The sequence below is a fragment of the Carcharhinus amblyrhynchos genome, chromosome 14 (genome assembly GCF_965287045.1).
Source record: "Carcharhinus amblyrhynchos chromosome 14, sCarAmb.v2.hapA, whole genome shotgun sequence".
In the NCBI taxonomy this organism is placed as follows: domain Eukaryota; kingdom Metazoa; phylum Chordata; class Chondrichthyes; order Carcharhiniformes; family Carcharhinidae; genus Carcharhinus; species Carcharhinus amblyrhynchos.
The window spans coordinates 666,931-692,285 of record NC_137337.1 but is presented as its reverse complement, the minus strand read 5'-3'; the positions used below and the strand labels follow the sequence as shown (position 1 = coordinate 692,285).

Here is a 25,355-nt window from a genome sequence, read left to right as displayed (position 1 = left end):
TCCGAGGATACTTTGGGAGGCAAGGGATGAGATTGCAGAGCCTTTAGCTTTGATCTTTGGGTCCTCATTGTCCACAGGGATAGTGCCAAATGTTCCTCTTTTCAAGAAAGGAAATAGGAATGTCCCTGGTAATTATAGGCCAGTTGGCCTTATTTTGGTGGTCGGTAAATTAATGGAAAGGGTCCTGAGAGATAGGATTTATGACCATTTGGAAAGATTCAGTTTAATCCGGGATAGTCAGCACAGATTCGTGAGGGGTAAGTCCTGCGTCACAAATTTGATTAATTCTTTAAGGAGGTAACTAAGTGTGTGGACGAAGGTAGAGCAGTTGATGTCGTATACATGGATTTTAGTAAGGTGTTTGATAAGGTTCCCTATGGTAGGCTCATGAAGAAGGTAAGGAGGTGTGGGATAGAAGGAAATTTGGTCAATTGGATACGTAACTGGCTGTATCATAGAAGACAGAGGGTGGTGGTGGAGGGAAAATTTTCAGACTGGAGGCCAGTTACCAGCGGTGCACCACAGGGATCAGTGCTGGGTTCTCTGCTATTTGTGATTTTTATCAATGATTTGGAAGAGGGGGCTGAAGGGTGGGTTCGTAAATTTGCTGATGACACCAAGATTGGTGGAGTAGTGGATGAGATGGAGGGCTCTTGTAGGTTGCAAAGAGACATTGATAGGATGCAGAGCTGGGCCAAAATGTGGCAGATGGAGTTTAACCCTGATAAGTGTGAGGTGATTCATTTTGGTAGGACAAACTTGAATGCGGATTACAGGGTCAACAGCAGGAATGTGGAGGAACAGGGAGATCTAGGGGTTCATATCCACAGATCTCTGAAGGTTGCCGCTCAAGTGGATAGAGCTGTGAAGAAGGCTTATAGTGTGTTAGCGTTTATTAACAGGGGCTTTGAGTTTAAGAGCCGTGGGGTTATGCTGCAACTATACCGGACTTTGGTGAGACCACATTTGGAATATTGTGTTCAGTTCTGGTCACCCCACTATAAGAAGGATGTGGAAGCATTGGAGAGAGTGCAGAGGAGATTTACCAGGATGCTGCCTGGTTTGGAGGGTAGGTCTTATGAGGAAAGATTGAGGGAGCTGGGGCTTTTCTCTTTGGAGTGGAGGAGGATGAGAGGCAACTTAATAGAGGTTTATAAGATGATGAGAGGGATTGATAGAGTGGACGTTCAGAGATTATTTCCTCGGGTGGATGTAGCTGTTACTAGGGGGTATGACTATAAGGTTCATGGTGGGAGATATAGGAGGGATGTCCGAGGTAGATTCTTCACTCAGAGAGTGGTTGGGGTGTGGAATGCACTGCCTGCTGTGATAGTGGAGTCAGACACTTTAGGAACTTTCAAGCGGTTATTGGATGGGCACATGGAGCACTCCAGAATGATAGGGAGTGGGATAGCTTGACCTTGGGATTGGACATTGCTCAGCACTACATTGAGGGCTGAAGGGCCTGTACTGTTCTATGTTTCTATGTTTCTAAGCATGATTCTTCAGAGTTGGTTATAACAGAATTTGAATTTCAAAGGGAAGTGCTGTTGCCAATTCAGAGTCATATTTTACTCAGTACTCTCTTACTATATATAGCTCAGTGTTTTCATTAAGCAACTGCATGCTTTAGCTGCTGCAGGCCAATGCCCTTCATTTAGGAGAAGTGTTCTTTTCAACATTTCAATACCTATGTCCAGCCAATGACATTATAAAGAATGTATTTTATAAAATACATCTTCATAACAATATAGTGCTGTTAGGGAGGAAATTACAATATTTTGATGCAGGGACAATGAAAGAACAGTGGTTATGGTTTCTCCCACTCATTGTGCCATGCTGCCCTTTACACTGGCAGGTGCAATGTGGAATGCTGTCCAGGAGTGTATTTCAATTGTCTAGTCAGGAGACAGCAAAGCCTGAATGAGGGTTTCAGCAGCAGACAAGTTGAGGCAGGAGCAAAGATAGAAGGTGAAAGTTGGTGGTCTTGGTGATGGAGCTGATGAGTAGGACAGCAGTGTGCTCAGGAGAGACTGCAACAATGCCCAGGTGGCCCCAGTAATGTGGATGTCCTTAGCTGTTACTGTAAATGCTACCTATAGAATCATAGAAACCCTACAGCACAGAAGGAGGCCATTCAGTCCACTGAGCCTGCACCGGCAACAATCCCATCCAGGTCCTATCCGTGTAACCCCATGTATTTACCCTTCTGGTTCCCATGCCATTAAAGGGCAATTTAGAATGGCCAATCAACCTAACTTGCGCGTCTTTAGAGTGTGGGAGAAAACCAGAGCACCTGGAGGAAACCATGCAGACATGGGGAGAACATGCAACTGTACAGGGCACTGGTGAGGCCGCAGCTGGAGTACTGTGTGCAGTTTTGGTCGCCGCACTTACGCAAGGATATATTGGCCTTGGAGGGAGTGCAGAGGAGGTTTACTAGGCTGATACCGGAGTTGAGGGGGTTGAACTATGAGGAGAGGCTGAATAAACTAGGCTTGTACTCGTTAGAGTTTTGAAGAATGAGGGGAGATCTCATTGAGACATATAAGATGATGAATGGGATGGATAGGATAGAGGTGGAGAGGCTCTTCCCGCTCAGAAAGGACAGTAGGACTAGAGGGCACAGCCTCAAGATATGCGGGGGTGGGGGGGGGGTGGTGCAGTTTAGAACGGAGTTGAGGAGGAACTTCTTCACTCAAAGGGTGGTGAATCTCTGGAATTCTCTGCCCGTTGAAGTGGTGGAGGCTGCCTCGCTAAATATATTTAAGACGCGGGTAGATAGGTTTTTGATAGGCAAGGGGATTAAGGGTTATGGGGAGAAGGTGGGAAAGTGGAACTGAGCCATGTCAGATTAGCCATGATCTTATTGAATGGCGGGGCAGGCTCAAAGGGCTAGATGGCCTACTCCTGCTGCTATTTCTTATGTTCTTATGCAAACTTCACACAAACAGTGTCCCGAGGCTGGAATTGAACCTGGGTCCTTAGCACTGTGAGGCAGCAGTGCTAGCCACTGTCATAGAATCATAGAGTCAAAGAGGTTTACAGCATGGAAACAGGGCCTTTGGCCCAACTTGTCCATGCCGCCCCCTTTTTTTTTTGAAATCCCTAAGCTAATCCCAATTGCTCACATTTGGCCCATATCCCTTCATACCTAGCGTACCCATGTAACTTTCTAAATGCGTTTTAAAAGACAAAATTGTACCCGCCTCTACTATTCTTCTGGCAGTTTGTTCTAGACATTCACCACGCTCTGTGTGAAGAAATTGCCCCTCTGGACATTTTTGTGTCTCTCCCCGCTCACCTTAAACCTATGTTCTCTAGTTTTAGACTTCGCTGTTTTTGGGAAAAGATATTGACTATCTGACTGATCTGTGCCCCTCATTATTTTATAGACCGCTATAAGATCACCCCTCAGCCTTCTATGCTCCAGAGAAAAATGTCCCAATCCATCCAGCCTCTCCTTATAATTCAAATCCGTCAAGTCCCAGTGGCATCCTAGTAAACCTTTCCTGCATTGTTCCTAGTTTAATAATATCCTTTCTATAATAGGGTGAACAGAATTGCACACAGTATTCCAAGTGTGGCCTTACCAATGTCTTGTACAACTTCAACAAGACATTCCAACTCCTGCATTCAGTGCTGTGCCCAATGAAACCAAGCATGCCGAATGCCTTCTTCACCCCTCTGTCCACCTGTGACTCCACTTTCAAGGAGTTATGAACCTGTACCCCTAGATCTCTTTGTTCTGTAACTCTCCCCAACGCCCTACCATTAACTGAGTAAGTCCTGCCCTGGTTCAATTTACCAAAATGCATCACCTCACATTTGTCTAAATTAAACTCCATCTGTCATTCGTCAGCCCACTGGCCCAAATGATCAAGATCCCGTTGTCCCCTATATTCTCACCTAAATCATTATTATAAATGACAAATAACAGTGAGCCTAGCACTGATCCCTGAGGCACATCGCTGGTCACAGGCCTCCAGTTTGAAAAACAATTCTCTACAACTAGAAGCCATTTTGTATCCATTTAGATACCTCACCCTGGATCCCATGAGATTTAACTTTAAGCAACAACCTACCATGCGGTACCTTGTCAAAGGCCTTGCTAAAGTCCATGTAGACAACATCAACTGCAGTGCCCGCATCTACCTTCTTGGTTACAACTTCAAAAAACTCAATTAAATTTGTGAGACATGATTTTCCACTCACAAAACTATGCTGACCATCCCTAATCAGTCCTTGAACCTCTAAATGCCTGTAGATCCTGTCTCTCAAAATACCTTCCAACAATTTACCCACCACAGATGTGAGGCTCACTGGCCTGTATTTCGCAAGCTTTTCGCTGCAGCCCTTTTTAAACAAAGGCAAAACATTTGCCACTCTCCAGTCTTCAGGCACCTCACCCATGACTATCGATGATTCAAATATCTTGGCTCGGGGACCCGCAATTTCCTCCCTAGCCTCCCACAATGTCCTGGGGTATATTTCATCAGGTCGCAGGGATTTATCTACCTTGATGCGCTTTAAGACTTCCAGCACCTCCTCCTTTGTAGTATGTACACTCCTCAAGACATCACTATTTATTTCCCAAAGTTCCCTAACATCCATATTTTTCTCAACACTAAACACATGAGAAATATTCACCCATTTCTTGTGGATCCACACATAGGTGACCTTGTTGATCCTTAAGAGGCCCTACTCTCTCCCTTGTTACTCTTTTGCCCTTTATGTATTTGTAGAAGCTGTTTGGATTCTCCTTTGCCTTATCTGCCAAAACAATCTTGTGCCCCCTTTTTGCCCTCCTGATTCCTCTCTTATCTCTAATCCTATAATCTGTGCTGCCCATATATAGTGAGTTGGCCCTCTGTCATGTCTGACTATAGTTTGCTGTGTGATATTGACAGGCGCTGTGAAATTTGGTGATGGATTGAGTGTAGAAGAGTGTAGAAGCCTAATGGAATCACTCGCTAGCTGTGACCTGCCATTTCAATGTGCTCACGGAAGACCATCCATACTACCTCTGGCAGACCTGGATCACCTGGAGATAGAAAAAGAGGTAAGAGGATCAGGAGCTGAATATTCTGTACACATGTAAGCTAAACACAATGGAGATGTGATATGCACTACCTTGAACCTTTATCCCCCATCCCACCTCCCAAATTCCTAGTACACCAAAACATAGTTGCTGCAGTCTATAATGATACTGCAGCTACCACTATACCCCAGCAAGATCTTCTTCCAAGCCCACAACCTCTACCACCCAGAAGGACAAGAACAGCAGACACATGGGAACTCCACCACCTGGAAGTTCCCCTCCTAGCCATTCCCCATGCAGACTTGGAAATGAATCACCATCCTTTCACTAGGTCAAACATGATTTCACTTTTACAAAACTATGCTAACCCTCCCAGACTAGATTGAAATTGTAATAACCAAAGCTCATTGTGATTGACCTATATCATCGATACCGCATCGGTTTAAGGAATCAACTTGATAAGCTGAGTGTGCTGTAGTATTCTTACCAAGTCTCTAGAAACATAGGAAATAGGAACAGGAGTGCACCATTCGGCCTCTCAAGTCTGCTCCACTATTCGATTAGATCACAACTCATCTTCTACCTCAATGCCATCTTCCTATGCTATCCCTATATCCTTGATACCTTTACTATCTAGTAATCTATTGATCTCTGCCTTGAACATACTTGATGACTGAGCCTCCAGAACCCTATGGGGTAGAGAATTCCAAAAATTCATCACCTGTATAAAGAAATTCCTCATCTCAGTCCTAAATGGCCTGCTCCTTATTCTGAGTCTGTGTACCCAGATTCTAGACTCCCCAGCTACGTGAAACATCTTTCCTGCATCTACTTTGTCATGGCCTGTAAGGATTTTGTATATGTCAGTGAGATTACTCTATTACAGCACAGGAACAGGCTCTTTGGCCTTCCAAGCCTGCACCATGCTGCCCAACTGAACTATGGCCCCCAACCCTTCTGGGCACCATATCCCTCTATTCCCATTCTATTCATGTATTTGTCAAGACACCCTTTAGAACTCAGTATCATATCTGCTTCCACTACTCCACCAGCAACGAGTTCCAGGCACCCACCACCCTCCATAAAAAAAACTTGCCTTGTACATCTCCTTTAAACCTTGCCCCTTGCACCTTAAACCTATGCCCCTAATAATTGACTCTTCCACCCTGGGAAAAAGCTTCTGACTCTCCGCTCTGTCCATGCCTCTCATAATCTTGTAGACTTCTATCAGGTTGCCTCTCAATCTCTGTTGTTTCAGTGAGAATAAACCAAGTTTTTCACTTGGTGAAAACCAGACAACATTCTGGTAAATCTTTTCTGTACCCTCTCCAAAGCCTCCACATCCTTCTGGTAGTGTGGCGACCTGAATTGAACACTAAGTCCAAGTGCGGACTAAAGTTCTATAAAGCTGCAACATGACTTGCCAATTTTTAAACTCAGTGCCCTGACCGACGAAGGCAAGCATGCCTATGCCTTTCTGACTATCTTCTCTACCTGTGTTGTCACTTTCAGTGACCTGTGTATCTGTACACCCAGATCCCTCAATACTCTTAAGGCTTCTGCCATTTACTGTATACTTCCTCTCTATATTAGACCTTCCAAAATGCATTATCTCACATTTGTCCCGATTAAACTCCATCTGACATCTCTCCACCCAAGTCTCTATATCCTGCTGTATTGATGGTCCTCATCACTATCCGCAAATCCACCAACCTTTGTGTCATCTGCAAACTTACTGATCAAACCAGTTACAATTTCTTCCAGATCATTTATATATATTGTATATATTACAAACAGCAAAAGTCCCAGCACTGATGCCTGAGAAACACCACTTGTCACAGTCCTCCATTCAGAAAAGCACCCTTCCTCTGCTATCCTATTGTCTTCTATGACCAAGCCAGTTCTATATCTATCTTACCAGCTCACCTCTGATCCCATCTGACTTCACCTTCTGCACCAGTTTGCCACAAGGAACCTTGTCAGAGGCCTTACCGAAGTCCATGTAGACAACATCCACTGCCATTTACTGTATATTTCCTATCTGTATTAGACCTTCCAAAATGCATTACCTCACATTTGTCTGGATTAAACTCCATCTGCCATCTCTCCACACAAGTCTCCAACTGATCTATATCCTGCTGTACCCTCTGATGGTCCTCATCGCTATCCACAAACCGTTGTGTCGTCAGCAAACTTACTAATCAAACCACAGTTACATTTTTCTCCAAATCATATATATATATATATTACAAACAGCAAAGGTTCCAGCACTGATCCCCGAGGAACACCACTTGTCACAGCCCTCCATTCAGAAACGCACCCTTCCACTGCTACCCTCTGTCTTCTTTGACTGAGCCTGTTTTGTATCCACCTTGCCAACGCACCTCTGATCCCATGCGACTTCACCTTCTGCACCGGTCTGCCATGAGAGACCTTGTCAAAGGCCTTACTGAAATTCATACAGACAACATCCACTGCCCTACCCTTATCAATCATCTCCGTCACTTCCTCGAAAAACTTGATCATGTTGGTGAGACGACTGTTCTTCACAAAACCATGTTACCTCTCACTAATACATCTACTTATTTCCAAGAGGGAGTAAATCCTGTTTCGAAGAATCCTCTCCAATAATTTCCCCACCAGTGACATAAGACTCACTGTCCTGTAATTACTTGGATTATCCTTGCTACCCTTCTTAAACAAAGAACAATACAGCACAGGAAACAGGCCCTTCGGCCCTCCAAGCCTGCACCACTCATTGGTCCAACTAGACCATTAGTTTGTATCCCTCCATTTCCAGTCTGTTCATGTGGCTATCCAGATAAGTCTTAAACGATCCCAGCGTGTCTCCCTCCACCACCCTGCTTGGCAGTGCATTCCAGGGCCCCACCACCCTCTGTGTAAAATACATCCCTCTGATATCTCACCCCCTTCACCTTGAACCTGTGACCCCCTCGTGATTGTCACCTCCGACCTGGGAGAAAGCTTCCCACTGTTCACCCTGTCCATACCTCTCATAATTTTATACACCTCTATTAGGTCTCCCCTCATTCTCTGTCTTTCCAGGGAGAACAACCCCAGTTTACCCAATCTCTCCTCATAGCTAAGACCTCCATACCAGGCAACATCCCGGCAAACATTTTCTGTACTCTCTCCAAGGCCTCCACGTCCTTCTGGTAGTGTGGCCACCAGAACTGGACACAGTACTCCAAATGTGGCCTAACCAACGTTCTACACAGCTGTAACATCAGACGTCAATTTTTATACTCTATACCCCTTCCTATAAACGCAAGCATGCCATATGCCTTCACCACCTTCTCCACCTGTGATGCCACCTTCAAGGATTTGTGGACTTGCACACCCAAGTCCCTCTGTGTGTCTATACTCTTGATGGTTCTGCCATTTATTGTATAGCTCCCCCCCGCTACATTAGTTCTACCAAAATGCATCACTTTGCATTTATCTGAATTAAATTCCATCTGCCATTTCTCTGCCGAATTTTCCAGCCTATTTATATCCTGCTGTATTCTTTACAATGTGAGAACATAGAACATAGAAAACTACAGCACAGACAGGCCCTTTGGCCCACAAGTTGCGCTGATCATATCCCTACCTGCTAAGCCTGTCCATACCCTCAATCCCATTAAATCCCATGTACTCATCCAGAAGTCTCTTAAAAGACCCCAACGAGTTCGCCTCCACCACCATCACCGACAGCAGCCGACTCCACTCACCCATCACCCTCTGAGTGAAAAACTTACCCCGACATGTCCTCTGTACCTACTCCCCAGCACTTTAAACCTGCGTCCTCTCGTAGCGACCATTTCAGCCCTGGGAAATAGCCTCTGAGAATCCACCCAATCTATACCTCTTAACATCTTATAAACCTCTATCAAGTCACCTCTCATCCTTTGTCTCTTCAGGGAGAAAAGACCGAGCTCCCTCAACCTATCCTCATAAAGCATGCCACCAATCCAGGCAACATCCTTATAAATCTCCTCTGCACCCTTTCAATAGCTTCCACATCCTTCTTGTAATGAGGTGACCAGAACTGCGCACAGTACTCCAAGTGGGGTCTGACTAGGGTCTTATAAAGTTGCAGCATTATCTCCCGACTCCTAAACTCAATCTCTTGATTAATGAAGGCTAATATACCATATGCCTTCTTGACCACATCCTCCATCTGCAAGGCTGATTTAAGAGTCCTATGGACTCAGACCCCAAGGTCCTTCTGATCCTCTACACTGCTAAGAGTCATACCCTTGATATTATACTCCTTCATCCCATTGGACCTTCCAAAATGGACCACTATACATTTATCTGGGTTGAAGTCCGTCTGCCACTTCTCTGCCCAGTATTGCATCCTATCTATATCACGCTGCAACTTCTGACAGCCCTCCAGACTATCCACATCGCTATCCATAAGTCCAGCCATCTTTGTGTCGTCTGCAAACTTACTGATCACACCAGTTACACCTTCTTCCAAATCATTTATGTATATCACAAATAGCAGAAGTCTCAGTACAGAGCCCTGCAGAACACCACTGGTCACAGACCTCCAGCCAGAAAAAGACCCCTCCACTGCTACCCTCTGTCTTTTGTGGTCAAGCCAGTTCTCTACCCATCTAGCCACCTCTCCTTTTATCCCATGAGATTTAACCTTTTGCACCAACCTTCCATGAAGGACTTTGTCAAACACTTTACGACATCCACGGCCCTTCCCTTGTCAACTGTTTTTGTCACCTCAAAAAACTCCACCAAATTTGTGAGGCATGACCTCCCTCTTACAAAACCATGCTGTCTATCACTAATGAGATTATTCCGTTCTAAATGTGCACACATCCTATCTCTAAGAATCCTCTCCAACAATTTCCCTACCACGGACGTCAAGCTCACCGGCCTATAATTACCCGGGTTATCCTTGCTACCCTTCTTAAATAACGGTACCACATTTGCTATAACATAACGTTAGCAAGTGTGAGGTTATCCACTTTGGCAGAAATAATAGTAGGAGGGATTATTATTTAAAAGGCGAAAAGCTGCAGCATGCTATGGTGCAGAGGGACCTGGGGGTCCTTGTGCACAAGTTGCAAAAACCCAGCCTGCAGGTGCAGCAGGTGATCAAGAAGGCGAATGGGATGCTGGCCTTTATAGCGAGGGGGATAGAATATAAAAGCAGGGAGGTCTTGCTGCAACTGTACAGGGTACTGGTGAGGCCGCAGCTGGAGTACTGTGTGCAGTTTTGGTCACCGCACTTGCGCAAGGATATATTGGCCTTGGAGGGAGTGCAGAGGAGGTTCACTAGGCTGATTCCGGAGATGAGGGGGTTGGACTATGTAGAGAGACTAAATAGACTAGGTCTGTACTTGTTGGAGTTTAGCAGGATGAGGGGGGATCTTATAGAGACGTATAATGAAGGGGATGGATAAGGTAGAGGTAGAGAGATTCTTCCCACTTAGAAAGGACAGCAGGACTAGAGGGCGCAGCCTCAAGATAAGGTGGTGGGGGGGAGCGCAGTTTAGATCAGAGTTGATGAGGAACTTCTTCACTCAAAGGGTGGTGAATCTCTGGAATTCTCTGCCCATTGAAGTGGTGGAGGCTACCTCGCTAAATATATTTAAGACACGGGTAGATAGGTTTTTGGTAGACAAGGGAATTAAGGGCTATGAGGGGAAAGTGGGAAAGTGGAACCAATCCGCTTCAGATCAGCCATGATCTTATTGAATGGCGGGGCAGGCTCGAAGGGCTAGATGGCCTACTCTTGCTCCTATTTCTTATGTTCTTATCCTCCAATCCTCTGGGACCTCACCTGTGTCCAATGAAGAGACAAAGATTTCTGTCAGAGGCCCTGCAATTCCATCTCTTGTCTCCCTGAGCAGTCAAGGATAGATGCTATCAGGCCCTGGGGATTTGTCAGTCTTAATGTTCCCTAAAAAACCTCACATTTTCTCCCTTGTAATGGAGATTCTCTCTAACGGGTCAACACTTCCCTCTGAGACACTCCCAGTCAACACATCTCTCTCCTTTGTGAATACTGATGCAAAGTATTCATTTAGAATCTCCCCTATTCCCTTGGGCTTTAAGTATAATTCCCCTCCTTTTTCCCTGAGGGGTCCGATTTTGTTCCTAACATATGAATAAAATGCCTTGGTATTCTCCTTAATCCTGTCTGCCAAGAACGTTTTGTGACCCTTTTTTGCCTTTCTAACTCCCCGTTTGAGTTCTTTCCTACTTTCTCTGTATTCCTCCAGTGGTCCATCTGTTTTTAGCTGCCTGGACCTAACGTGCGCCTCTCTTTTCTTTTTGATCAGACCCTCAATTTCCCTGGTTATCCACAGCTCTTGAATCCTACCTTTCCTATCCTTCCTTTTTACAGGCACATGCCTGTCCTGCAGCCCCATCAACAAAGGAATAACACTGGCTATTCTCCAGTCCTCTGGGACCTCTCCTGTAAGAAGTCTCACAACACCAGGTTAAAGTCCAACAGGTTTATTTGGTAGTACAAGCCACTAGCTTTCGGAGCGCTGCCCCTTCACCAGGTGAGTGGGAGTTCTATTCACAAATAGGACGTATAAAGACACAAACTCGATTTTTTGTAAATTGAACAATCCCACTATTTAGGAATCAGAATAGTGAATCGTTGTTGCACTCTGTCTATGGAGATCAACACTGCACAATCCCCGAGGAGACCTTACCCCAAGGCTCTCTATACCATTGCAGCAAGACATCTTTACTCCTATAAACAAATCTTCTTGCGATAAAGGTTAACGTACCATTTGTGATTCTAATTGTTTGCTGCATCTGCATGTGAGCTTTAGTGACTCAAGAACAAAGACACCCAGGTGCCTTTCAAACATCAACACTTCGCAATCTCTCACCATTTAATACTACCTTTCTGTTTTTCCTATCAAAGTGGAAACTTCAGTTATTCACATTATATTCCATTTGCTATGTTCTTGTCTATTTAGATTGTCTTAAATTCCCTTGAAGCCTCCTTACATCCTCTGCACAACAATTTCACCTATTTTAATAGCATCAGTAAATTGGAAACAGTATAATGAAAGCAAAATATTGTGGATGTTGAAAATCTGAAACAAAAACAAAAAATGCTGGAAAAAAACTGAGCAGGCCAGTCTGGCAGCATCCCCGGAGAGAGAAATAGAATTAACATTTTGAGTCCATTTGACTGGAAATGCTATATTTGGTCTCTACATCCAAATCATTGATATAGATTGTGAATGGCTGGGATCCAAGCAGTGATCCTTGTGGTAGGTATAGATGTGATCGGTGCAACTTGTGGGCCGAAGGGTCTGTTTGTGCTGTAGTGTTCTATGTTCTACCCAGCAAAATATCAGCCTGCCTAGCTGAGAATGACCTGTATCGTCTGTCTTTTTTTGCTGTCCTTCAACCAGTTCTCAATCCATCTCAGTACATTTCCCAAAATCCCATGTGCTCTCCCTATCTTTGGGATCTTATCTAAATTGGGACTTTCTGAAAGTCCAAACACACCACATCCAGTGGTTCCCCCTTACTTATTCTGTCAGTTTACATTCTCAACAAGCTCTCATATGTTTGTCAAACATGTTTTCCCTTTCATTAATTCATGTTGACTCCTTCCACTCAGTGTAGTTTAGGGTCTTTTACAATAGATTCTAGCATTTTTCCTGCTGCTGATGTTAGGCTAACAGGTCTGAAGTTCCCTGTTTTCTTTCTCCACCCCCACCATCCAATTTGCTTAACCAGTGGGTTTACATTGAGATTCTATTAGATTTGACCATTTTCCATTACTGATGTCAGGCTAACAGCCAAGAATTCCAATTTCCCTTTTCCTGTGCCAGGGAAAGTGATATGTATTATGTACTGTATTATAGTGTCCATATATCAACACATGATTAGATTTCAGCCTGTTCTTCATTCATGACAATATTTTATACCTACTTGAACCCTTGATTAGGTTCAGCCTCTAGATGATTATTTTTTCATGTTTATTCTGATCCCTAGGTTCATCATAGACCAAATTTACAAAAACTATACAGGTTGTGTGAAGTGCAGCTGAACAGTCAAAGTGTTTAATTGTCTATGGTGATGGACCAAGTCTCTGGCTGGGTGAATCTTCCCCTGAAGTTTGTGGTGACCAGTACTCCACCATCACTTGATCATGTTTGCACTTGGTTTCCTGTCCGTCCAAATGTGAAATGGATGAAGCCACTCATAACCTCTCCTTGCGGCAGGGTCCGTGCTGCCTCTGCCTGATGGATTGAGTGGGAAGGAATGGTGTCATCCATTTGGATATTTTGCTGTCAAGCTGAGTGGCTTGGATGGCTGTTGGTGAAGAGCACTGACCATGGACAGTACCTATTGACACTGATACTCGACAGTACTTGGGAGCAGGACTCTCCGTGTGCCAGAAACTGCTTCTAGTAAACCTTACAAACCTGTGTGACAGTTGTCATCGTTTGTTTGATGTGCATTTCATGATTACTTATTAATGAACTATTTATTCCAATAAACGTTAAAGAGTAAGCTGGATGGTTCATTCTGATCAACCTATTTCACAGCAGTCTGGTGACGTTAGAGGTTGTGCTATCCCACTCGTTCTCTCAGTTTGTCTGTCTTTTTAATTTTATGATGTGGAGATGCCGACGTTGGACTGAGGTAAACATAGTAAAATGTCTCACAACACCAGGTTAAAGTCTAACAGGTTTGTTTGGTAGTAAAAGCCACTAACTTTCGGAGTGCTGCTCATTCGTCAGATAAGTGGAAGCTCTGTTCACAAACAGGCCATATAAAGACACAAACTCAATTTAATGGTTGGAATGCACGTCTTTACAGGTAATCAAGTCTTAAAGGTGCAGACAGTGTGAGTGGAGAGTGTGTTAAGCACAGATTAAAGAGATGTGTATTGTCTCCAGACAGGACAGTTGGTGAGATTTTGCAAGCCTAGGCAAGTCATGGGGGTTACAGGGAGTGTGACATGAACCCCAGATCCTGATTGAGGCCATCCACATGTGTGCGGAACTTGGCTATCAGTCTCTGCTCAGCGACTCTGCGCTGTCGTGTGTCATGAAGGCTGCCTTGGAGAACGCTTACCCGAAGATCAGAGGCCGAATGCTTGTGGCCGCTGAAGTGTTCCCCAACAGGAAGAGAACAGTCTTGCCTGCTGATTATCGATAATACTCTTGCAACTCAGCCAACATTGTCTACCTGATTCGCTGCAGGAAAGGGTGTCCTGAGGCATGGTACACTGGGGAGACCATGCAGATGCTCCGACAACAGATGAATGAATGCCCCGTGACAATCACCAGGCAACAGCGTTCTGTTCTTGTTGGGGAACATTTTCCAACTGAGTCGGACTGCAGTTTCTCTGTGATAAGAGAGTTGGAGTCCTGAACTTGAATATTCTATGACAGATCGCAAATTCTGTGTGGGGTTTCTAGAATATTGTGTAACAAAGATTGAGGTGAGTGGTGATCATTATTCCTTGTGGAAACAGAGTACACATCTCTAACTTCCATTTGTTTTCATTGTTGCTAGTAACCTCTTTCACAATTTCAAAACCGGAACAAAATGTCCATTAGATTCTGCAAGTGGGAAGCGCTTCCTGAATAACGATTGGAGTGGAAACAATGAGTTGTTGTCAGTGAATTTTATTGTCATATATGATGATCATCAGGATTGTAGAGTTCACTCATCAGCCGGTAAATATAGGAGGGAGCGTTTCCCCCTATATTAGAGATGAAGAGGGTGATGAGTTCTGGAGGAACATAATCGAACACAGGGCAGTAAGCACTCACTTTGCTCAGAATCTCACCTGCAAGAATGAAACAACAATAGTGATTAGATTAGAAGAAACAGATACACAGTTTAGAAACGGAGGAAGAGAGAGAGTCTAAAACAGGGTGGGCAGGGAGAGAGATAAGATTACAGAATGGTTACAGCAAGGCCATTCAGCCTGTCATGTTCAGGCCAGTTCTCTAAAAGAGCAACTCGCCAATCCCACTCATCCACCTTTTCACCATAGCCCTGCAAATGTTCTCAACGTAATTATTCAATTCTGCTTTGAAGGTTTTGAACGAATCTTCCTCCACCAGACTCTGGCCAGATCCTTAACCATTCACTATGTAGAAATGTTTTCCCTCATGTCACCGTTACTACTTTTGCCAATTACTTTCAATCAGCATCTCCTGGGATCACAGAGAAGGTTCAATGCTCAGTATCATTCAAGACTCCTTGGATACTGAGGTAGCAGTCCATGCCTACATGGCAAATCTAACATTCAGGTTTAAGTTAGTGAGTAGGAAATAACATTCATGCCACACAAGTGCCAGGACATGACCATTTCTAACAGAGAGTCAGATCACTTCTTCATGATGTTTAATGGCATTACTAATCACTGAATCCTTCACTAATAACATCCCAGAGGTTCAGTTCAGTTTCCGGTCAGTCACATAAACACAGAGGTTGGAAATTCTGCAGCGAGTAACTCAGACAGCTGCCAATTGTGATTAAATTATTCCGAGAGAATTTATGACATGACATGGCCCCACGTACCAACCATTTATCAGCCAACACCTTGTGATGCACTACCTTCCTACACCAGTTGGAAAGTAAAAAGACTTATCCAATTAAAAGATGCTTAATTGTCAGCCAAGTTGCCTTCCTCACCCCGCCCCCCATTTTTATATCTGATAAAGAGAAATGTTCAAAGCAAATCACAAACAAAAACAATCATGTCCAATACTCAATAAAGGTTACACAAAGCTGTCCTGAAAATTCCTAGACTCTAAGCTATCCTTGGTCAGAAATTCATGTAACTTTCTTCTCGATTCCCTAAAGTCTGTCCATCATTTACAAGGATTAAGACAGGAATGTGATGGACTACTTTCCATTTGCCTGGATGAGTGCAGCTCCAATAACACTTGCTGAACACATCCAGGACAAAGCCACTTGACCAGAACCCAACCATCATCTTAAAATTCACTCCCTCCACCATGGGCTCACAGTGCAGCAATCTGTACCATTTACAAGAGCACTGCATCAACTTGTCAAGGCTTCTTTGAACTACCTTCTAAATCCATGACCTCTACTACCTAGAAAGAGGAAGGCAGTAAATGCCTGGGACACCATGACCTGCAAGTTCCCCTCCAAATCATACACCAGTTGACTTAGAACAGTATTGGTGTTCCTTCATTGTCACTGGATCAAAATCCTGGAACCCCCTCTCTAACTCATATGACCTGCTGTGGTTCAAGCTGCTCACCACCGCCGTCTTAAAGACAATTAGGGATGAGCAAATGTTGGATCTTGACACACATACTTTTAAAATAAATTTAAAAAATAGATCGAGAACCTTTTCTTGGTTGTGTGTAGATCATGTCTATTTTATAACATCGATGTTTAAACTTACTATTTCCAAGACCCAGCCTCCTGGCTGCCCTTGTGACAATATTTCAATATCAATATCAAATCTATACATGATGATGAAAGCCAATGGCTCCAATTATGCACATCAATACTGGTGGATGGCACAAGGGAAATGAAGACATAAACAGGGCCCAGAATTCATCTACACAAACCCTTTAGCAATGAAGACAGACTCCATCTGCCCTTTTCTCCTTTGCATCTTTCAACAATACCAAGTGGTTTTTACACAAAGGATGAGAGTATCCAGGCTCAGTCACATCCAATAGAGGAGAATATGGCCACGAGTATAAACTCCAAGATGGAGATGTGAAGAAGATTGTGATAACGCTCGCAGCTATTTTGTCAGATTGAAGACACTGTAGATGAAGGAAAAATACAGAAGTTGCTGGAAATTTGAAGTGAAAACAAGAAATGCTGGAAACACGCAGCAGGTCTCAGTGAGGTTTGAACCACACTGGCCAGAATAAGAACATAAGAACTAGGAGCAGGAGAAAGCCATCTGGCCCCTCGAGCCTGCTCCGCCATTCAATAAGATCATGGCTGATCTTTTTGTGATCACAGTGGTATTGTCATTGGACTAGTAATCCAGAGACCCAGGGTATACTCTGGAACCTAGGTATCCACCTCAGCAGATGGTGAGATTTGAATTCAATAAAAATCCAGAATTAAGTCTAATGATGACCATGAAACCATTGTCGATTGTTGTAAAAATCCATCTGATTCACTGATATCCTTTAGGGAAGGAAGTCTGCTGTCCTTACCCAGTTTGGCCTACATGACTCCAAGTCGAAAACAATGTGGTTAACTCTTAACTGTCCTCTGAAATAACCCAGCAAACCACTCAGCTCAAGGACAACAAATGCTGACCCAACAACATCCACATTCTGTGCCAGCAAGTGGTTTATGAAGTACCTGCTCCACTGTATGGGAACGTCAAGGAATCAGCCCAGCAACAAAACTGAAGGTCTACAGCGCCGTGGTACTCAGTACCCTCCTGTATGCCTGTGAAACGTGGACTGTGTATTGAAGGCATGCAAGACAGCTCAAACATTTCCACATGACTTGTTTTCGCAGAATGTTACCCATCAGATGGCAAGACAAAGTACCAGACACTGAAGTTCTCTCTAGACCAAGTCTACCATCAGTCCACACACTGCTGATGAGAGCGCAGACCTGGTGGACAGGTCATGTCATCCGTATGCAAGACAAGCACATACCCAAGCAACTCCTTTTTGGGGAACTCTCTGCAGGTAGACGCTTGCATGGAGGGCAGAAGAAATGTTACAAGGACACACTCAAGGCCTCCCTGAAGTCGCCTGACATAGACACAACCACCTGGGAAACGCTGGCACAAAACTGCCCTACCTGGCGCTGCCTCATCCACAAGGGCTGTCAAGCTTACGAAGCAAGGTGCATTGCTGAAGCACAACTTAAGCGCGAGCTGCGTAAGTCTAGAGCCACCACCGTAACAACTACAGTGTCTACACAAGTCTGTCCAATACGTGTCAGGACATTCCGTGCCTGAATTGGCCTGATCAGTCATTTTCGGACACACTGCATCCAGTCTCAAAATGACTAATGGTGTTGAGGTCCTCATCAATGATGATGGACAAACAACAACAACAGCTTCACAATTATGTTAGCAGAGGGAGTGTTGTCGGAGATCTGCATTTCTGACCACATGGAACTGCAGCACAGTGGAACTGACCCTGGCATCACCAGCACATCAATGTTAACAGATTCACAGCATCTTCATAAGTGATTAGATATTCTCTACACTGAGGACAGCAGAGCAGGGACACCTACCTTCTGTGAAAGGGAGCACCTCCTGAGGCGAAACAAACTTGTGAAAAGTGTTCTCCTCATTAGGAAACTGCAAAACAGATTAACAAAAACGCATCAAGCAACAAATGAAGCCAGATAGACGCTTGGCCGTATCACGTCACAGCAACAGATCAGACAACTGGTTACATTACATTAACAACTCAAGAGCCCAATAGATTGGAGTACGCAACAGTTTCCAGTTGTGGTGTGGAGAAGGACTCACTTGGACTGGGGCAAGAAAACTTGTACAAAACACAGGGTGCTCAATCTTTTATCCCTTGAGGATGCAGTGTAGAGGGAGCTTTACTTTGTATCTAACCCTGTGCTGTACCTGTCCTGGGAATGTTTGATGGGGACAGTGTAGAGAGAACTTTACTCTATTTTTAATCCTGTGCTGTACCTGTCCTGGGAGTGTTTGATGGGGACATTGAAGAGGGAGCTTTACTCTGTATCTAACCCCATGCCGTACTTGTCTTGGGAGTGTTTGATGGGGGACAGTATACAAAGAACAAAGAAAATTACAGCACAGGAACAGGCACTTTGGCCCTCCAAGCCTGCATGGACTTAACTAAAACCACTAGAGGGAGGTTTATTCTGTATCTCATCCCATGCTGTACCTGTCCTGGGAGTGTTTGATGGGGGACAGTGTAGAGGGAGCTTTACTCTGTATCTGTACCTGTCTGGGGTGTTTACAACAGTGATTATACTTTGTGCACTTCATTAGCTGTGAAGTGCTTTAGGATGTCCTGAGAATGTGAAAAGTGCTGTTGAAATACAAGTTCTTTTAGTAATTAGAGCTGAGATTTTCTGCATTGAAGCTATGTTCCTACCTCTGGACACAGCTTAAACATGGCAGCACAGACAATAACAGGTGTGGAGTGGTGCCTTGCTGCGAGAGCGAGAGTATGAGCTCCATTCATGGCTCGGAGACCCCCATTAGCCAGGATGGTCTTAGTACCAATGATCACCTGTGGAAACAAGTATCAGTACAAGCGTGTACTCCATACATGTGCATATACACACACCTTACAACTCCTCCTCCCTCCCGAGTCACCTGCAGCCGGCCCTGCAGACAGGCATCCATCTGCTCACCATGCACATACCCTGTCCCCTCCAGCATACCCACAGCTTCACAGGGAAACTGACAGCAGCCCTCACAATGCATTGGTACTCCCGCAGGTACAAGTACCTCCCCTCCCCCACAGTAAGTATTACCTTATTAACACGGGACATCACAGCGAAGATGGCAGCATCAGTAATGACAGTTGTTTCAATTCCAGCTGCAGACAAAGCGACAGACATCTCATGTCCCTGGAATCCAGAAACTAGAGTCAGATTGGGGTCAGTGTGATTGGCCGGCAGGGGGTGGGTGGGGGTGCATAAAGCCTGGAAGGGGCATCTGGGACACACAGAGAGCAGGTGGTGAGGAACAGCAGGACCTTTCCCCTCTCCTTGGCTCTCACTCCCCCTGCCCCCAGGTGCATTGACCTTCAGGTCTGCTCAGTTCTCACGCACCTGGCAATACGGAGCACATTCAGCGACGATTACATGGAAGCTGCGTTTTCGAGCTGCATCCTTGAGAAAAGCTTCAACAGTTGGGGAACGGCCCAGTGTCATGATCACTTCATTGGAGTGGATGTGTTCCAGCGCTTGCATTGCAATGTTATCCATTGTCCCCTCTGTCAAACAAGCAAGCTAGCAGTTAATACAGACCCCTGACTCTGGATGGATACCACTCTCCGCTGCTCATGGTTCCTCTGTAACCCTGCATATCCCCACTAGATGGCTCTCTTTCTCTCTGCCAAACCATGCAAAAATAAAATCTATTCCACTTCTAATGGACACCCCCAAAACACCTACCGAGTTCCATCAGGAGTTCATTAATTGCTTCAATGATGTTCGTTCTGAGTGGTGGGAAATTCACACTGAAATCTTCGCTCTGACTGCCCGAAGTCAGCAGTTTATGGAGTGAATCCTGGTCTGTCTCCTCACTGCAGCCTCGCAGCCTGCAAGACACTCGCACTGATTAACTCAACTGGACTTGCCATATAAACACAGTGGATACAAAAGCAGGTCAGAGGCTAGGAATACTGTGGACAGTAACTCAACTCCTGATTCCCCAAAGCCTGTCCACCATCTACAAGGTACGTGTCAGGAGTGTGATGGAATACTCCTCACTTACTTGGATGGGTGCAGCTCCAACAAAACTCAAGAAGCTTGACACCATCCAGGACAAAGCAGCCTGCTTGATTGATACCACATTCACAAACATCCACTCCTTCAACCACCGACACTCAGTACACACTGCTGCAACTATCTACAAGATGCACTGCAGAAATTCACAAAAGATCCTTAGACAGCATCTTCCAAACCCACGATCACTTCCATCTAGAAAGATGAGGTCAGCAGATACATGGGAACACCACCATCTGCAAACTCCCCTCCAAGGCTCTCCCATCCTTCACCGTGGCTGGGTTAAAATCCTAGAACTCCCTCTCTAACAGGACTGTGGGTGTACCTACAGCACATGGACTGCAGCGGTTCAAGAAAACAGTTCACCTCCAGCTTCTCAAAGGCAGTTAGAGATGGGCAATAAATGCCGTCTAGCCAGTGATGCCCATATCCTATGAATAAATAAAAGAAACATAGTCCCACATGGTGACTTGTTCCTGCAGTTCAGCCTTGTTATTGCTATTTACATTCCAAATGCATTTCGGATGGCCTCACATTTACCATCCCTCCCCCTGCTCCCATCTGATCTCTCCGAGTTGTGAACTATTCTTTAGCACTATTTTTCCCTCCCTGTTTCTTCTCCCCAATATTTCACTCAAGCTCAGACCCGCTCTCACCGGCCATATTCCTCTCGAATAATCTTCATCACTCGTCGGATAATGTTCCCCACACTGGTCTCTGTGGGCTGGGCACTCATCACTCTCCGGCCTTCTGTCCGGATCAGATCCAACAGCTCCCCTGGAGGAGTAAGAAATGGCACATTAGCAGGAGGAACAGGAATCACCAACAGGTAAATACAGGGGTCCCTGGGGAGGGGAAATAGAGTGCAGAAGAGGCCCATCGAGACTGCACCGACACATTAGAAACACAAACTCCCACCTAATCCCACCTGCCAGCACTTGACCCATAGCCCTGAATGTTATGATGTGCCAAGTGTCCATCCAGATACTTTTTAAAAGATGCGAGGCAACCTGCCTCCACCACCCTCCCAGACAGCGCATTCCAGACTGTCTCTACCCTCTGGGTAAAAATGTTTTTCCTCACGTCACCTCTAAACCTCCTCTTCCTCCCTTTTAACTTGTGTCCCCTTGTAACTGACCCTTCAACTAAGAGGAACAGCTGCTCCTTATCCACTCTGTCCATGTCTCTCAATCTTATACACCTCAATCAGGTCACCCCTCAGTTTTCTCTGCTCCAACGAAAACAACCCAAGACTCTGCAACATTGCTCCATAACTTAAAATGTTCCATCCCAGTCAGCGTCCTGGTGAATCTCCTCTACACCCCTTTCAGTGCAATCACATCCTTCTGATAATGTGGCAACCAAAACTACACACAATACTCTAGCTATGGCCTCACCAAAGTTCTATACAACTGCAACATGACTTCCCTGCTTTTGTAATATATGCTTCAATTGATAAAGACATGTGCCCTTTTCACCACCCTACTAACATGTCCTTCTGCTTTAAGAGACCTGTGGACAAACACACGAAGGTCCCCTTTTTCCACAGAACTTCCTAGTATCCTACCATTGATTGAATACTTCAAATTACTCCTTCCAAAGTGCATCACCTCACACATTTTCATGGTTAAATTCCATCTGCCATTTATCTGTCCATTTGACTATTCCATCTATAGATTTTTGTAGCCCAAGACACTCAGTCTCTCTTTGTGTCATCTACAAACTTACTAATTTCTACCCGCCACATAGTCATCAATGTCATTTACGTGAAAGATGAATACTAGGGAGCCCACTGTGGATCCCTGTGGTATGCCACTGGACATCCCCTCCTACTTGATTTTTGTGTTTGCTGATGACATCACCATAATGGGTTGGAGCTTAAACAATGACAAGAGAGAGTACTGGAATGGGAGAATCTGGTGAACTGGTATGACAACAATAATCTCTCCTTCAATGTCAACAAAATGAAGGAGCTTGTCATTGACTTGAGGAAGCGTAAAGGAGAACATGCCCCTGTCTACATCAATGGGACAAAGTAGAAATGGTCAAGAGCTTCAAGTTTCCACATCTCCAGATCACCAACAACCTGTCCTGGTCCCCCCATGCTGACACTATAGTTAAGAAAGTCCACCAACGGCTCTACTTCCTCAGAAGACTAAGGAAATTTAGCATGTCAGCTACGACTCTCACCAACTTTTACAGATGCCCCATAGAAAGCATTCTTTCCGGTTGTATCACAGCTTGGTATGGGCTCCTGCTCTGTACAAGACCGCAAAGATCTCAAAAAGGTCATGAATGTAGCCCAGTCCATCACACAAACCAACCTCCCATCCATTGACTCTGTCTACACTTCCTGCTGCCTCAGCAAAGCAGCCAGTATAATTAAGGACCCTGCACACCCCAGACATTCTCTCTTCCACCTTCTTCCGTCAGGGAAAAGATACACAACTCTGAGAACACATACCAAGAACAGCTTCTTCCCTGCTGCTGTCAGACTTTTGAATAGACCTACCTTGCATTAAATTGATCTTTCTCTACACCCTCGCTGTGACTGTAACACTACATTCTGCACCCTTTCCTTCTCTATGAATGGTATGCTTTGTCTGTATAGCGCACAAGAAACATTACTTTTCACTTTATGTTAATACATGTGACAATAATAAATCAGATTGGTTTCCATTCACTGAAGCTGCCTCCACCTCCTGTAACTGGGGTTAAATACCTGCATTATTCCATCGGCTGTGGGCCACGATCTGCCGGAGAAGCCCCGCCGTTCCAGCCGCCACCTCCCCGGAGCGGCGCAACTCCCCCCGGGCCAACTGGCCCAGGAAAGCAGCCACTCGCTCAGACACATCAGGCTGGACTGTCGGCATGGCGGCGGAACCAAAATACAGCCCGGGGGACCGGAAACAGTGGCGGCCCGCGGGCCCGGAACCGGAAACAGCCCTTCACAGGTCAAAGGCACATTGCCGTCGTCATGTTGGTGAAGGAAGGAACCTTTGTAATGGAGAGTGACCCACCCTATTAGTCCTCACCTCATTCCCAATTAACCCCCTCATCCCCAATTAAGCCCCTCAACCCCACGCTCAAACTAACCCCCACTCCCAAATTAACCCCCTCACCGCCACCTCCCAAATTAACATCCTCACTCTACTCCCAAATTAACCCCTTCACCACCCTCCAAATTAATCCCCTCACCCCCCCCAAATTAAGTCCCTCAACCCACCCTCCAAATTAATCCCCACCTTCGAAATTAACTCCCCATTCCTCTCCTCTCCCACCACCACCACCATTCTACCTGCGTTCCTGAACAATGATACCACAGGGATTTTTAAAGAGTTTGTTATATTGGTGTGACAACTCTGGGCTCAGGTTGGTTCATTTTAAACTTAATGTCTTCAGAATCTCTGTTGTTACTGCAGCATTCTTGAGGAATTCCAGTGCCACGACATCATTGGGCTGAGTTGAGGAGGAAATTCTTCACAACAAAGGATTTTGAATGTATGGAATGCCCTGCCCAGTGAAGCAGTTGAGGCTATCTCATTGAATATTTTAAGGCAAGGATAGATAAATTTTTGAATAGTAAAGGAATTAAAGGTTATGGTTAGCAGGCTGGTAAGTGGAGCTGAGTCCACGAAAAGATCAACCATTATCTTATTGAATGGCAGAGCAGGCTCGAGGGGCCAGATGGCCTACTCCTGCTCCTATTTTAGCCTGTTTATATTATTCCCAGCCCCATTCTCAATAAGAGGAATCAGCTTCATTGACAATCAATTCGTGTCCCAGATCCGGAATATCAGAGTTGGATTGGGTGGGAGGGAGGAGTCTGATATCGGAGTTGTTGGAATGTGATAATGGAGTGTTGGGGAAGGGTGGTTGTTGGGGATATCAGAGTGGGGTGTACATCAAAGTGAATTGAATTGGCTGGAGACTGGCATCAGTGATGCTGGGGACCACATGGGGAGGTTGAGGTGGATTACCCACTCGGCACTCCTGGCTGAAGATTGTTGTGAATGATTCAACCTTATCTTTTGCACTGATATACTGGGCTCCTCCAACACTGAGGATGGAGCCTCCTCTTCCAGTGAGTTGTTTAATTGTCCACCACCATTCATAGCTGGAAGTGGCAGGAGAGCAGAGCTTGGATCTGATCTGTTGGTTGTGGGATTGCTTACCTCTGTCTATGACTTGCAACTTCCATCTTGCCCATATGTTCAGTACCTGAGTGACCAAATAACTACTTTGATTAAATAACTTTATGTTTTGAAAATCACTTTGTGAAACACTAACTTGTTGTTAGGGTGATTGGAGTTTGCTGGTGGTGAGAGAGTGAGAAAAGCAGAACAAATGATGAGGGATGGTGATGAATTGGGCTGACAAGTGGCAGAAATTGTTTAACGTGGCAAGCTGCAGGTGACAAGACTGGGGTTGGTAAGTAAGCTTCAAGGGCAGCAAAAATTAATATTGGTGAATAGCTGTTATTTATTATTTATATTAATGATTTGGATGAGAATTTAGGAGGCATGGTTAGTAAGTTTGTGGATGACACCAAGATTAGTAGCATAGTGGACAGTGAAGAAAGTTATCTCGGATTGCAACGGGATCTTGATCAATTGGGCCAGTGGGCTGATGAATGGCAGATGGAGTTTAATTTGGATAAATGCGAGGTGTTACATTTTGGCAGATTGAACCAGGGCAGGACTTACTCAGTTAATGGTAGGGCATTGGGGAGAGTTACAGAACAAAAAGATCCAGGGGTACATGTTCATAGCTCCTTGAAAGTGGAGTTACAGGTGGACAGGGTGGTGAAGAAGGCATTCGGCATGCTTGGTTTCATTGGTCAGAACATTGAATACAGGAGTTGGGACATCTT

At 45.0% G+C, this 25,355-nt stretch overlaps 2 protein-coding genes across 4 annotated transcripts in view; one reads left to right on the top strand and one right to left on the bottom strand.

Annotated features, from left to right (window-relative positions):
- mlh3 (mutL homolog 3 (E. coli)) overlaps nucleotides 1-13,740 on the top strand; it is a 65,884-nt gene extending 52,144 nt beyond the window's left edge. For 2 of the 3 annotated variants that reach the window (XM_080202119.1, XM_080202118.1), the window contains 2 exons: nucleotides 4,911-5,062; nucleotides 13,043-13,740. In XM_080202119.1, the coding sequence (XP_080058245.1) occupies nucleotides 4,911-5,062; nucleotides 13,043-13,114 (224 nt within the window). In that variant the 3' untranslated portion in view covers nucleotides 13,115-13,740. Of the gene's footprint in view, nucleotides 1-4,910; nucleotides 5,063-13,042 lie in introns of those variants that run through there. The other variant, XM_080202120.1, reaches the window with a different exon arrangement.
- A 932-nt stretch (nucleotides 13,741-14,672) lies between these two features.
- eif2b2 (eukaryotic translation initiation factor 2B, subunit 2 beta) lies at nucleotides 14,673-23,387 on the bottom strand. The gene is made up of 8 exons (XM_080202122.1): nucleotides 23,205-23,387; nucleotides 21,139-21,259; nucleotides 20,150-20,295; nucleotides 19,805-19,968; nucleotides 19,505-19,600; nucleotides 19,120-19,257; nucleotides 18,272-18,338; nucleotides 14,673-14,852 (listed from the first exon to the last, which is right to left on the bottom strand). The coding sequence occupies exons 1-8, from the start codon at nucleotides 23,353-23,355 to the stop codon at nucleotides 14,695-14,697; spliced, it is 1,041 nt and encodes a 346-aa protein (XP_080058248.1). The 5' UTR covers nucleotides 23,356-23,387; the 3' UTR covers nucleotides 14,673-14,694.
- Between the last annotated feature and the right edge of the window lie 1,968 nt (nucleotides 23,388-25,355).

What these genes read in the sequence shown, in the direction of transcription:
- eif2b2 (XM_080202122.1), bottom strand. Translation starts at nt 23,355, where the DNA reads ATGCCGACAGTCCAGCCTGATGTGTCTGAGCGAGTGGCTGCTTTCCTG. An exon ending in TGATGTCCCGTGTTAATAAG is followed by an intron (nt 19,258 to 19,504) that starts GTAATACTTACT and finishes TTGTTTCCACAG; the next exon opens with GTGATCATTGGTACTAAGAC. An exon ending in TGTTTAAGCTGTGTCCAGAG is followed by an intron (nt 18,339 to 19,119) that starts GTAGGAACATAG and finishes TCTGTTTTGCAG; the next exon opens with TTTCCTAATGAGGAGAACAC.